Genomic DNA, 14,261 nt, shown 5'->3' on the forward strand with positions numbered 1-14,261 from the left:
TGGACCACAGCCTTATGCCCACAAAACAAATAGCAACAATAAAACAAATATTGGCCATGAAAGCCTGCATTCTAAAATATATTCTTGTTATGAGTATTGTGTAATTTTTTTCAAAAGGGGCCTAATGTGAATAATGATTATAATTTTCACATACAACAATGCATTTATTTCTTGATTATGGCATAGTGCTGGCTTTTTTTAATGTATATAAAATTACAGTGAATGCCACCTTCAACGAAGTTAAGAATTATATCAAAGCTGATATTGCACATTTAACATCTATCGATACTAAAAACTAATGAAGCAGAGGTTCATCTACATTCTCTTTAACTACATTGATAAGCAAACAAAAGAAAGTGAAGTGTCAGTATTACACAAGAATTCTGACTCAGAGGAGAGACAAGTTAAAGAAACGTATTGCAATAAGTGTTTGCTTTTTCTCTTTTTATTTGCCACTTTGTTCACTCTGAAGTCATTGTTTTGAAGAAATTTCCTTTGCTCTGCAACTTTTCTACTTATTCCGTGAAATGTAATTACCTCTATAGGCATTTGAGAAGCAGTACTCATATTTGTGATCCTGTTCACAAATTTCGCCAGCTTGTATATTCAATTAACAATTTTTCCCTTTACTTATGTTGTATTTTTAACTTTCCATTTTCATGTCTTACATTGAATGTAGGCAAGGACATTCTTAAGTCATTGTTAAAAAACTACTTTTATTCTTTCAGGTGTGTCACAATAGTATCATTTAAAGCAATTTTCCCATATGATCATTCATTTGCTGAGACAGTACAGAATGAATTTATTAGTCACTTCAAGTGGTTGAAGCTAGTGCATAAAAAGCAGAAAAAACCATTTACTGTCGATAGTCCATTACCTCCTGATTTAATCATAAAGGTAACTATGCAAAAAAAAAAATGACTTTTTAGTGTAAGACACAGAAACTTAATAAGAAAGGTGAGTATTCTCTCTCTCTCTCTCTCTCTCTCTCTCTCTCTCTCACACACACACACACACACACACACACACACACACACACTTGCTTACTGCATTCCATGCCAAGGCCATGCATTTGGAGGGCTGACAGAATACCAGTTTTCATGACCACTGTTTTGAAAATGAGGATGAAATGTGCAGGAAAAAATATTGATATTATATACAAAAAAGAGAAAAGACAAGTAGGCTAAATACAGGATGGTGATAATTAAAGTTCAATAATATTATCAAAAGGATAGATTGCTACTCACCTAAAAGATGCCACATTGAGGTGCAGACTGGCACAAAAAAAGACTGTTACACATTGACCTTTTGGGGAAATCCTCCATCAGAAAAAAACAAACACCTTCACACAAGCAAGGGGGCCAGGCTGTGTCAATTGCATGACATCGGGCTGTGGTCTTGTTCCGGTGCTTGTGGTCTGATGACACAGGAGTTGATCATGCAATTCAGTTACCAACACAGCATCTGCTGCCTTACTGTGTCCTTATTACAGTCCTGGGCTCTGACGTTTGCTTCAGGTTTTCCTATGGTTTTATTCTGTTACAATCTCCTCCCTTCTGCAAAGAAAATTTATCTTCGTAATTTGCTGGGACATAGACAGTAGTTTATTTACAGTTATTTAGAATATTTATTTGCTCCTCCACTCACAGTATCACTTTGTACATTATTCATCTGACTTTGTTAGCACTTACCTACATTTTCTAATAACCACTGAGTCACATGTTCTCACTTGCTTATTTTTGTACATTAATTGCATTTTGTCTACGTAACAGCTATACTGTTTCACACCATGAGCAAGATAAGTCACTAAGGCATTGTATCTGCTGGTCTTCCAGCTTAATACCTATTCGATAAAATTCACATCTCCCACATTTTCAATTTCTTACATCACGTTCCTCTAACCACTTGAATAGGTGTCTCAAATATAACACTAAGTATTACCTCTGAAAAAATCCAGGATGGAATGGAACATTATTATGAAAACAATAGTTGCTACTCACTATGTAGCAAACACACACACACACACACACACACACACACACACACACACACACACACACCGCAGTATCTGGCAGCTGAAGCCAGACTACGAGCAGCAGCGGCAGTGCATGATGAGAGAGGCAACTGGGTGGGGGCAAGAAGGAGGCTGGTGCAGGGAGGGCCAAGGACAGCAGATTAGGGGCTGGGGACTGTGAAGTGCTGCTGGGGATGGAGAGATGTTAGGGCAGTTGGGAGGTTAGACAAAGAGCGGGGGAGAGAGGGAGTGGCAGAAAAGGGGAGAACTAAAAAGACTGGATGCATTGGTGTAGAGGGCTGTGTAGTGCTGGAATGGGAATAGAGAAGGGGCTAGATGGCTGAGAACAATGACTAACGAAAACTGAGGCCAGGAGAATTACAGGAACGTAGGATTCAGAAAGCTGGTGTTGGTGGGAAGGACCCATATGGCATACGCTGTGAAGCAGTCATTGAAATGAAGGATGTCGTATTTGGCAGCGTGCTTGGTAACAGGATGGTCCACTTATTTTTTTATCACAGTTTGTTGGTGGCCATTCATGTGGCAAACAACTTGGTTGTCATGTCCACATAGAATGCAGCACAAGTATTGCAGCTTAGTTTGTAGATCACATGACTGGTTTCGTAGGTAGCCTTGCCTTTGATAGGATAGGTGATGTTTGTGACTGGACTGGAGTAAGTGGTGGTGGGAGGATGTATGTGACAGGTCTTGCATTAAGGCCTGTTACAGGTATATGAGCCATGACATACAGGGTTGGGAGCAGTGGTTGTGTAGGGATGGATGAGTATACTGAGTAGCTTGTGTGGACGTTGCAGTACCACTATGGGAGGAATGGGAAGGATACTGGGCAGTATATTTCTCATTTCTGGGCACAACAAGAGGTAGTCAAAACCCTGGCGGAGAATGTAATTCAGTATCTCTGGTCCTGGGTGGTACAGAGTTACAAGAGGCATGCTGCTCTGTGGCTGGACGGTAAGGCTTTGGGTGGTGGTGGGTGACTGGAAAGATAAGACACAGGTGATTTCTTTTTGTACAGCTTGGGAGGATAACTATGGTCTATAAAGGCCTCTGTGAGACCCTCGGTATATTTTGAGTGGGGCCACTCGTCACTGCAGATATGGTGGCCATGGGTGTCTAGGCTGTATGGAAGGGACCTCTTGGTATGGAACTGGTGGCAGCTGCTGAAATGGAGGTATTGCTGGTGGTTGGTGGGTTTGACATGGACAGAGGTACTGATATAGCCATACTCTAGGCGGAGGTAAACATCGAGGAAGGTGACTTGATGGATGAGTAAGACCAGGTGAAGCAAATGGTGGAGAAGGTGTTGAGGTTCTGGAGGAATATAGATAGGGTGTCCTCACCTTTGATCCTGATCGCAAAGATGTCGTCAGTGAATCTGAATCAGGTGTGGGGTTTAGGATTCTCGGTGTTTAGGAAGGATTCCTCTACATGGCCATGAATGGGTTGACATAGGATGGTGCCTTGTGGGTGCCCAGAGCCATACTCTGGATTTGTTTATAGGTAATGCCTTCAAAGTAGAAGTAATTTTGGGTGAGGATATAGTTGGTCATGGTGACTAGGAAGGAGGTTGTTTGTTTGGAATCTGTCGAGTGTTGGGATATAGATTGAAGGTGAGGACACCCTATCCACATTCCTCCTGAACCTCAACGCCTTCTCCACCATTCGCTTCACCTGGTACCACTCAACCCAACAAGCCACCTTCCTAGATGTTTCCTAGCTGTTGACCTCCACCTCAAAGATGGCTACATGAGTACCTCTGACCATATCATACCTACCAACCACCAGCAATGCCTCCACTTTGACACCTGCCACCCATTCCATACCAAGAGGTCGCTCCCACACAGCCTAGACACCCATGGCCATCACATCGGCAGTGATGAGCATTCCCTCTCAAAATATATCCAGGGTCTCACTGCGGCCTTTACAGATTGTAATTATCCTCCCAACCTTGTACCAAACAAACCACCCTGCCTTACCTTCCCAGTCATCCACCACCTCCCAAACTCTTACCATCTGTCCATAGAGGAGCATTCCCCTCATAACTCAGTACCACCCAGGACTGGAGCAACTGAATTACATTCTCTGCTAGGGTTTTGACTACCTTTCATTGTTCCCCAGAATGAGAAATGTTCTGTCCAGTGTCCTTCCCACACTTCCCACTGTGGTATTCTGCCATCCAACAAACCTACACAATATACTCATCCAAACTTATACAACCCCTGCCCCCCAACCCCTTACCTCATGGCTCATATTCCTGATGCAGGACCTGTCCCATACATCCTCCCACTATCACCTACTCCAGTCAGGTCACAAAAATCACCTACCCTATTAAAGGCAGGGCTATCTGTGAAACCAATCATGTGATCAGTGAGCTAAGCTACAACCACTGTGGTGCGTTCCATGTGGGCATGACAGCCAGCAACCTGTATGTCCACATGAATGGCCACTGACAAACTGTGATCAAGAAACAACTGGACCACCCTGTTGCTGAGTATGCCACCCAACACAACGTTCTCGATTTCAATGACTGCTTCGCAGCCTGTACCATATGGATCCTTCCCAGCAACACCACCTTTTCTGAATTGCACAGGTGGAAACTCTCCCTGCAATATATTGTAGATCATTCTAACCCTTCTGGCTTCAACCTATGTTAGTCACTGACCACACTCATCTAGCCCCTTCCCTGTTCTTATTCCAGAACTATATAGTCCTCTATTCCACCAATGCACCCAGTCTTTTTACATCTCTCCTTTTCTGCTACCCCCCACCCCCCCTCTCTCCCCCGCCATCCGTCTAACCTCCCAACAGTACGTAGCTGCTCTACCCTTTCTCCATCTCATCCCTGCACACTCCCCTGCAGCACTTCACCATCCCTCGCCCCCTACCCTGCTATTGCTCCCCCTCCCCATACCAGCCTCTTTACCACCACCCACTTGCCTCTCCCATTGTGCACTGCTGCTGCTGCTGCTCATAGTCTGGCTTCAGCTGCCAGAGACTGTGTGTGTGTGTGTGTGTGTGTGTGTGTGTGTGTGTGTGGAGGGGGGGGGGGGGGGCTGATTTTGTGTGTGTGTGTGTGTGTGTGTGTGTGTGTGTGTGTGTGTGTGTGTCTTTGTTGGCCAAAAGCTTATTTTGTCACAGTCTTTTTTATTGTGCTTCTCTGCGACTCAGCATCTCCACTGTATGGTGAGTAGCAACTATTGCTTTCATAATATTGTTAAGTCTTACTCCTCATGTACACAAACAATATGATACACTATCCAGCGCTAACAGTAAAAACAAGCGGGCACTTCTTGACCTGCACAATTCTTTTTTCATAAATCTGTGCACATACTACCTGTTTACTTTAGCACTGTGATCTCGCAATTAATGAAATCTATCTACTAGTTTACACTGATATTTAATAACTTACCATTATTGACTAACAAGGCGAATATGTGTATTGTGAGCTAAGTTCTACATTAACCTAGGTGGAACAGAACTAATCTTTGCAAACAATGATTCATGTACTGCTCTGAATAATGCTGGTCTATGTAAACTCTGCAGGTTGTGCATTGTTCTTTTGCACCATATTTTGATAGCTTAGCAATTGGAAAAAGTTTATTTGCAGCAGTAGGAGATCTACAGTAATTTTACGTAATGGTTTCAAGATATCATGACTTGGGAATCTAATTGAACTCTATTCCTTAAGTAGTTCCATTCAGTCTGATAGATTTATCCAGTGGTCCTGCTTCATAATGTAACATGTGTTATATCAACCCCACCTGTATTGTACTTAATTCTTCCATGATCTCAGCCACTGTAACAGCTCCACCTGTCACACAATAAAAAAAAGCCTTTTAATTCCTTTACTTCCACATCTCTTCCAACATCTGATAGATTTTCCTACGATAACACTTATTTCACTTAGTTGGCTATTGCCAGTGGATCTACCACTATCACAAATATTGCTTCTCAAGGACCTGGAGCAGTTTAATTGAGAACATTTCAGCCAATGACATGTCCTGCATCCATGTGATATCTTAATGTTTTGCCTACTTTGAGACAATGCTGCATGACCTGAAGACAATAATCCCAACCCAGCAATACTGTTAGTCTAGTTCACACTAAAAGCATTGCACTGCAGCTTAAACCTATCATAATGATCTAAGTAGTATCAGATTTATTCTGCCTTGGCATCACATTTTCCCAGGTACATCTCTTAATATCCCAGACTTAGTTATGACCTTAAATCCTAGATGATTCTTATCTTTAATTACTAATTCATATATTACTCTTATCATCCTTTAACATTTACTGTATACCATTCCTTATTTTCAGCAAAAAATCCTTATGCCTCTTCTGGCTTATTATTACAAAGTTACTGATATTTTTGGGGTACCCGAGGTTTTCTATACTTGAGCCAGGCACTCTCTCTGTACCAGCTGGTGTAATGTTCTACTTTACGACAAACCCAACATACTATGGGATGTGACTCAGAGCATGGGGTAGAGTGCCCCAGTAAACTACTCTGGGTGCATGTTTCTGGAGTTAACAGTTCAACCTCAGTCTCTTACAGAACACTACAGCAATATCTAACCATGGCATAACATAAAAAAAATAGGGAAGCTGGAACCAAAGGATGTATGGAAACCCCTGAGTGAAAATATAAAGCCTTATGCTGCTACATACATATTTTGCTGTCCCTATTGAATAAGCACTTGCAGTCTTTGCAGTCTTCTGGCATCAGCATGTTGTATATGTTCTTGAGTGTTGTTGATCCATCAGTCTCCAAACCAATCTCAATTCTGATGCCAAATATAGAAGGCCTTCACTCCACATCGGGAGGCAAAATGTAACAGGTGTGGAATGATAGCAGAGGAACCAGAGTGAAGCATGAGGAGTTCTTGCTTGTCATGGTGGGTTCAAATCTTCCTGTCAGCATGGTAAGGTCCATAGATGGTTTGGAAGACAAAGGAGGCATATAAAGAAGTGGCAGACAGACCAGCGTTGGACAGATACCCAATCCTTTATTCAGTCATTCAACTTGATTTCTCCATGAACATGAACAAGTCTTCAACTAATCCATCTGGCTAGAAAAGTGAATTTCTTGCTTCACACTGAGCAGCAGGTGTAGTTGCAACCAGTGGTGCAGGTGCAGAGAGGTTAGCTGATTGCGCAGTGGAGTGTCGACCTAGTGCACCGATTTGGCAAGCAGAGGGGGAGGGGGGGGGGGGGCATGTTGCATAAGATTTCATGATTTCATTCAGTTGCAGTATGGAGAAAGGCCAGCCAGCAGCTTCTTCTGTCTTGGTAGTAGCAGTGGCATGGCTATGGCATTGGGTGAAGTTGTCCCATGGACAGACGACTGGAGAGCAGAGGCAGGCAGCTGATCCATTGTTGGCTGTCTGGCCTGGGGAGACAGGTGCCGGTTGCTGGTCTATGACCGGGTTGCAGCAGAGTTACAGTGATGGCTCCAATTGACGCAGACAAGGCATCACATACTGCCCAGCTGGTGAACCAGTGAATAACTGGTGTGGCCTTGGTTAAATATGACTTCCCCTGCTCCACGTTAACAGCATTGCTTCTGAAGCATCTGGAGTATATGCGTGGAAGCTGTTGCATAACTGACAGTAGGTTGGCCAAGCTGCATCAATTATGTGGCGTTGTGTTGTGGCCTGGTTCTGGTCCTCATAGTCCGATAACACATGAGCTGATCGTGCAGTTCAATGACCAGCACCTGCTGCCTGGCCATGCCTTCTTTATAGCTTTCAGCTTTGATTTCTTCTTCAGGTTCTCCTATAGTTTTATCGTATTACACTGACCCAATCTACATTAACATACTGTCCCAACACCCTCCAACCAACAGTTTCTGTCCTTCTATCTCATCACCTCCTCCCAATTCATATCTTCTCACCCTCAATATGTGCTGCTCTCTGCTGATGCACTCACCAATCTTGACCCCCTTCACTGTTTCTCTCTTTTTTTCTGTCCTCCTCATCTCCTCCTCCCTCCCTCCTCCCCCAATGTTCCCCCACTGCCTCCTGAGGCTGTGTGTGGCAGCTTTGTCTTGCTACCATCTAGTTCCTGTCCCCAGGTAGCACTTGACTTCACTCCCCTCACCCATACCCTGCTATCCCTCTCCCTTCGCCACCCCACTCTGGATTGCTGCTTTCATTCAACATGACAGTTGCATTCTGGTCAGAAGCCAGAGATAGCCCTTTTTTCTGACAGAGGTTGACTCAGTGTACCATCTTTACAGTGAGTAACAATCTATTCTTTTCATAATATTGTTACTATTCCATCCTGGACTTTCCATAGTACATTTAAACTTCCAGTTTCAAAATGTTGTAAAAAAAAAAATTAACCACTGCAGAGAATGATGTCAAATTTGAATGGAAGAAGGGGGAACATTATGGAAACAAAACAAAACAAAAAAAACAATATGTTACGTATATAGCTGCTCCTCATTTCGCATCTGAGGTGCTTGGCATGACTCTCTCAATGTTGGATCAGACTGCTGGTAAAACTCTTTTACAAGAGTGGTGGCTGTGGACCAGTATTATGCAGAAGTTCTGGACACTCTTCATTTTATTTTAGTGCTTAATCAGCATACAGATTAAATAACATGGGTAATAGGCTACACTTTTGTCTCACTTCCTACTCAGCCACTACTTTCCCTTTCTGGTCCTTCAACTCATAACTACCGTCTGGATTTCATACAAGTTATAAATAACAAAACACTCCTAGTATTTTATTCGTGTTACCTTCTGAATTTTTGGGACATTATTCCAGTCAGCTCTGTTTAAAGCTTCCTCTAAATCTATTAAGTGCTAAAAGCATTGGTTTCCCTATCTCTAACTTACCTTCTAAGATAAGTTGTAGGGTCAGTATTGCCACGTGTGTTCTCACATCTCTCCAGAAACCAATCTAATCTTCTCATAAGTCAGTTGTTGCCAGTTTTTCCATTCTTCTGTCAGTTTTTTGCAAATATATCTTTAAATTGATGTTTGGTGATAGTGTATTCACACCTGTCATTTACAATCCTTTTTTGGAATGGAATTGTTACGTTCTTCTTGATCCCTGGGCATATTTTACCTGTCTCTAGTGGCTTGATTCAGTGGATGCAAGGTAATCACTGTTACCAAACATAAACTGGAACAACGACAAAATTAATGGAAACATTAATGTTTAGAAGCATTCTTTATTTGCATTGACAAATGAGATTTGTGCAGTATATTCGCATTAGCACTGCTTATTTCTCTAACTTTGTGCTCACTATGTGTTATGATTCAAGTGACTACTGATGTTTTCTGATCGGTCTGTACAAACAACCACTAGAGCTCTGAGATGCACGGCTGGCTGGCTGTTACATACGGTCACCAGGGCCTTGCTGTAAGTTTATAAGGACTAAAAGTTATGTTTTCCTTTCTGTTGCTACAGGAAATATGTTCATGGTTATGTTAAATGACTAATTACACACATGGTATATAGTTTCACGTTATCTGAACTCCTTAAACACCCGTAACACTTTGTAATGACCATAGTAGTAAGAAAAGGATAGATTGCTGCTCACCGTAAAAATGACACGTTGAGATGCAGATAGACACAACAAAAATATTGTCACACAGTTACCTTTTAGACACACACACACACACACACACACACACACACACACCTATTCACACAAGCAAGCACACCTTGTGCCCACCATATCCGGAAGCTCAGACCAGAATGATGGCATTCCGGTCCGAGCTGCCAGTGGTAGCAGTCATGTATGCATGAGGTGTGCTTGCTTGCGTGAATGTGTATGTATGGCTTTTCTTTTCTGAAGCAGGCTTTGGCCAGAAGCTAAATGTATGCTGTCTTTTCATTATGCCTCTTTGCCACGCAGTGTGCCATCTTTATGGTGAGAAGCAGCGTGTCCTTTTTCTAATATTATTGTTGATATTCCAACCTGGACTTTCCATAGTTTTATAACAAAACTATAGCATAGATAGCAGGAAGGTAAGCAACCGCACTTGCTGCATTTGTAATCCTGAGCAGAGAAAGCATGGGAACTAAAGCAGGGCAACGGCAGTGTGACTGTGCAGTCTGAGAGATTCTGCTGCACAATTTTGCCACCTGCTTTTTCCAAGGCAAGAGGAACAAAATGGAAAAGGGAAGACTGTTATTTGAATTACGCATCACAATTAACATAAAATGCTGCATACAGCAGTTTGAGTCACGACTTCATAGCAGCAATAAGTGGTGCACAGGATGTCCTAATATGCAAAAGCATAAGACATTGGCTACTTTGTTACAAGAATTAATGAATTCAAAGAAGTATTGAAAACAAAATGTGACAGATTTGGAAAAAAAGAAAGAAAGAGGTATTCATGATCAACATATGGATCAACCAGTAACTTATTGTTCTAGATGTGATGATGCAGTCAATTTGGAAACAATTAAAGTTAGTCAGTAACTTGGACACTCTGTTATTGTTGCAGCTTTTAAATGTAAATAATTTTGATCAGTATTACCAGTGATTCACTGATTTGCTATGCAATCACTTAAAAGCTGCTGTGGATCACTTTTTGATTTTTCCTGCTTAAGGTCACAGCTAGTTCTGTATATTTCAGGATAAATGCAAAATAAAAGTGACAGTGGTTTGTTGATGTTTATTAAATCACATGGACTCCTAACAACATACTGTGGAATTGCAAAACTCTGTGAACTTATTTCCATAGTTCATGCAACCACTGGCTCATCGGAAGAATCTTTTTGGTTCTAAAAAGGATAAAGAACTATGTACATAGTTTGCAACCTCAAGAATGGCTTACAAACTTAGACCTTTTATCAGTGGAAAAACAGGCAGCTGATATTGAACCTGAATTCAACGAATTCCTCAAAAAGGAGATTATTCAGCTACATTATATATAAAGTAATTTCACAATAAAAAAAAAGGCATTTTCTTCTTTTGTAACAGCTTACCACAACGAAAAGTTCACTGCCTGTCTCTTACATCTCACACACCAGATAGAATAGATTCCTCATGGCATGTCTCCCCAGGACCCATAAACTGTGAGGGAATGTTGTCCACTCCAGGGGACTAGTTATGACTTAGGTCCTTAAAGTTCAATCAGATTCTTCTCCCTTGCAGTGTTGTACCCCTCATCTCAACTTTTTCTGTTTCATATTTACCTTCAAGTTCATATCTCTCGTGTGTAGCCTTCCATATATTCCTTCCAGCTTACTGCCTTTCTTGCGTAATACTGGCCTGTCATCTGAGCTCCTGACTTCATATAGCAGCTTTTTTTTCTCTCCAAAGCTATCTCTAATTTTATAGGCACAGCCCATAGTTGTGCATGCAACTACAATTTTGCATTTGTTTTCTAACTATTTCTACAAAGCCATTTTGCACTTTGTCACCTCATCCCTTAGACATCTATATTCCCTTTCACCCTGCTTTGTTTACTGCATTTTTATAACTTCTTCTCCTATCATGTAGATTCAATATCTGCCGTGGTATCTAGTGATATTTAATTGGCTTTGTCTTTTTACCTTTGTGATCCTGTGCTACATTCTCAGTTTCATCTCTCAAATATAACCATTTGTTTTCCATTGTACTTCGGTCCATCATTTCAGTCAGTCATTGTCTAATGCTCCCTCGAAAACTACCCAACTGTGGACACTGTCTCCATGAGGAAAGCCCCTGTGTTCCACCACCTGTGTGGGTCAGTTGTGCTGACTGCCACTCCCCTCGCTCATTGAATTGCCCAGCTTACAAGAGAAAACAATAAGTTCCAAGAATTTAAATCCACAGATCGCTTGTCTTATGCTGAGGCTTGCCAAAAGTATGAGGGACTCCATCCAGTGTCATTAAATTCAACTTTTGCCTCTGCGTTTTGACTTCCTGCTCCTTCCTCTTCCTTACCCCAGCCCCATCCTCCTCTCCCCTCCCCCTCCCCTGCAGTTTCCACGACCTCCCATCCGGGAGCTGCTCCCCCTCCCCAGCTAAAGAAGTGGCCCCCTTCTTCGGCACCTGCCAGTAATAGGGCTCCCTCCCGGGACCCCTCTCTGCGGCATCTCTCAGACCAGAAGACTCCTACTGCCACTCAGCCACGAGATGCATTGTCTGTGTGTTCCGAGGTTGCCTGATCTGTTTTGGTTCCAGACCTTGCAGACACCTGTTCTCCCTCTGTACCCTGCCATGCTCCACCTCTAAAAGGGAAGAAGAAGAAACATAAATCCCAAGCCAAGGCATCACCGGTGCCTCCAGAGGTGCCATTTCCTCCCCTTGCAATCTGACATTTTATTTTTGGATGTCACCCCATCCTTGTTGGTGATGACTACTGACCAAGTGACATATAACCACCTCTCAGCTTCTTTATGTCTAACTTGGACTCTCACCACATTATCATCCAGTGGAATTGCAATGGATACTATCATCCCCTACCAGAAATGCAATGACTTGTCTCATCCTATTCTGCATTCTGTCTTGTTCTTCAAGAAATGCATTTACGTAATGACCACTCTCCAACATTTCGTGGTTATCTGGCATTCTGCCAGAACTGTGCCAGCCCTAGGGTAGCATCTTATGCAGTCTGCAGTTCAATTTGCCCCGGTGTCATTAGTGACTGGATCCCCCTATGTACCAACTTGGAACCAATAATGGTTCGAGTGCAAACGACTCTGGCAATCACCATTTGCAGTGTCTATCTCCCTGCAGATAGGCCACTTCTATACGCTGAACTATCTCCCGACCCCATTTCTCCTCCTTGGGGACTTCAGTGCTCACCATCCACTGTGGGGAAGTGTCACTTCAATGCATAGGGGTACCCTAATTGACCAACTTATCACGGACCTTGATTTGTGTCTCCTCAGTGATAGTTCCCCTACTCATTTCAGTGCTGCTCATGGCACCTTCTCTGCTGACAATATGATGATCTCTTCCTCTGGCCTCGTGGCTTCCTACATTGGTCACCCCATGATGACCTTTGTGACAGTGACCACTTTCTGCTGATTCTATTGTTCCCCTGCTGCCGCCAGACATACAGACACCCACCTTGGGCATTCTGCAGGGCCAGTTGGACTTTATATACGTCTGCTGTACACTTCGACACCTTCCTTTCGAATTCCATCGACGTAGTTGTGCAAGGCATCTCGTCCACTATTCTTCATGCTGGTGGTACAGCTATCTCCATGTCCAAAGGCCCCCCTTGTCGTCGACCAGTACCGTGGTGGACCAAGGATGTCGCCGTCACTGTCCAGGACTGCCGAAGGGTGCTGCAGTGATTTAAGTGACACCCTTCACAGACCAACCTCCTCACTTTTAAGCGTCTCCATGCTAAAGCTCATTTCCTTATTAAGCGGAGTAAAAAGGAATGCTTGGAGTGCTATATTTCCTCCCTGGGGATGTATGCCTCTTCATTGCAGATTTGGTCCAAGCTCCATACCCTTCTGGGCCGCCGGTGACAGTCAGCTGTCCAGGGTCTTAACCTCCAAGGTGCTCTGTGCACTGATCCAATGGTACTCGTGGAACACCTTGTGACACACTTTGCGACAGATTCGGCATCCTCTTTGTATTCTACTACCTTTCTCCAGCAGAAACGCAGAGTTGAACAGACTCCCCTTCTGTTTCATTCTGCACCACACTGAGCCCTATAATGCACTCTTCACTGAATGGGAATTGTTCAGGCTCTTGCCTCTTCCTGAGAGATGGCCCCAGGCCCAGTTTCCATCTACAACCGGCTGATCCAACACTTGGACTTTCCCCAGAAACAACATCTCCCCAGGGTCTACAACTACATTTGGATCCCAGGTGCTTTTCCGTCCCAATGATGAGACAATACAGTTATTCCCATTCTTAATCCCGAGAAGAAGCCAACGTCTCTCGACAGCTACCGCCCAATTAACTTAACAAATGTACTTTGTAAACTGCTCAGGAGCATGGTCAGTTTCAGATTATGTTGGGTACTCGAATCTCGGGGCCTTTTGTCCAAATATCAGTGTGGCTTCCGGGCAGGATGTTCTTCAACTGACCATTTACTCCAATTGGAATCAGCCATCCAACAGGCCTTCACTCACCGCTAGCACCTTGTCGGAGTCTTCTTTGACCTACATAAGGCATACGACATGGCTTGGCGCCATCACATTTTAGTTACCCTCCATGACTGCAGCTTCTGTGGTCCCTTCTGATTTTAATCCGCAAGTTTTTATCTCACTGGCTCTTCTGGGTTCAAGTTGGCAGTTCACTCAGCATCCCTCG

At 43.1% G+C, this 14,261-nt stretch overlaps 1 protein-coding gene across 1 annotated transcript in view; it reads left to right on the forward strand.

Annotated features, from left to right (window-relative positions):
* The window catches only part of LOC124585185 (protein KIAA0100), a 323,014-nt gene that overhangs the window by 130,938 nt on the left and 177,815 nt on the right, over nt 1-14,261 (forward strand). The window contains exon 16 of the mRNA XM_047131392.1: nt 729-897. Coding sequence (XP_046987348.1) covers nt 729-897 — 169 coding nt within the window. The remainder of the gene's footprint in view (nt 1-728; nt 898-14,261) is intronic.

The sequence above is a fragment of the Schistocerca americana genome, chromosome 1 (assembly GCF_021461395.2).
Source record: "Schistocerca americana isolate TAMUIC-IGC-003095 chromosome 1, iqSchAmer2.1, whole genome shotgun sequence".
Lineage (NCBI taxonomy): Eukaryota > Metazoa > Arthropoda > Insecta > Orthoptera > Acrididae > Schistocerca > Schistocerca americana.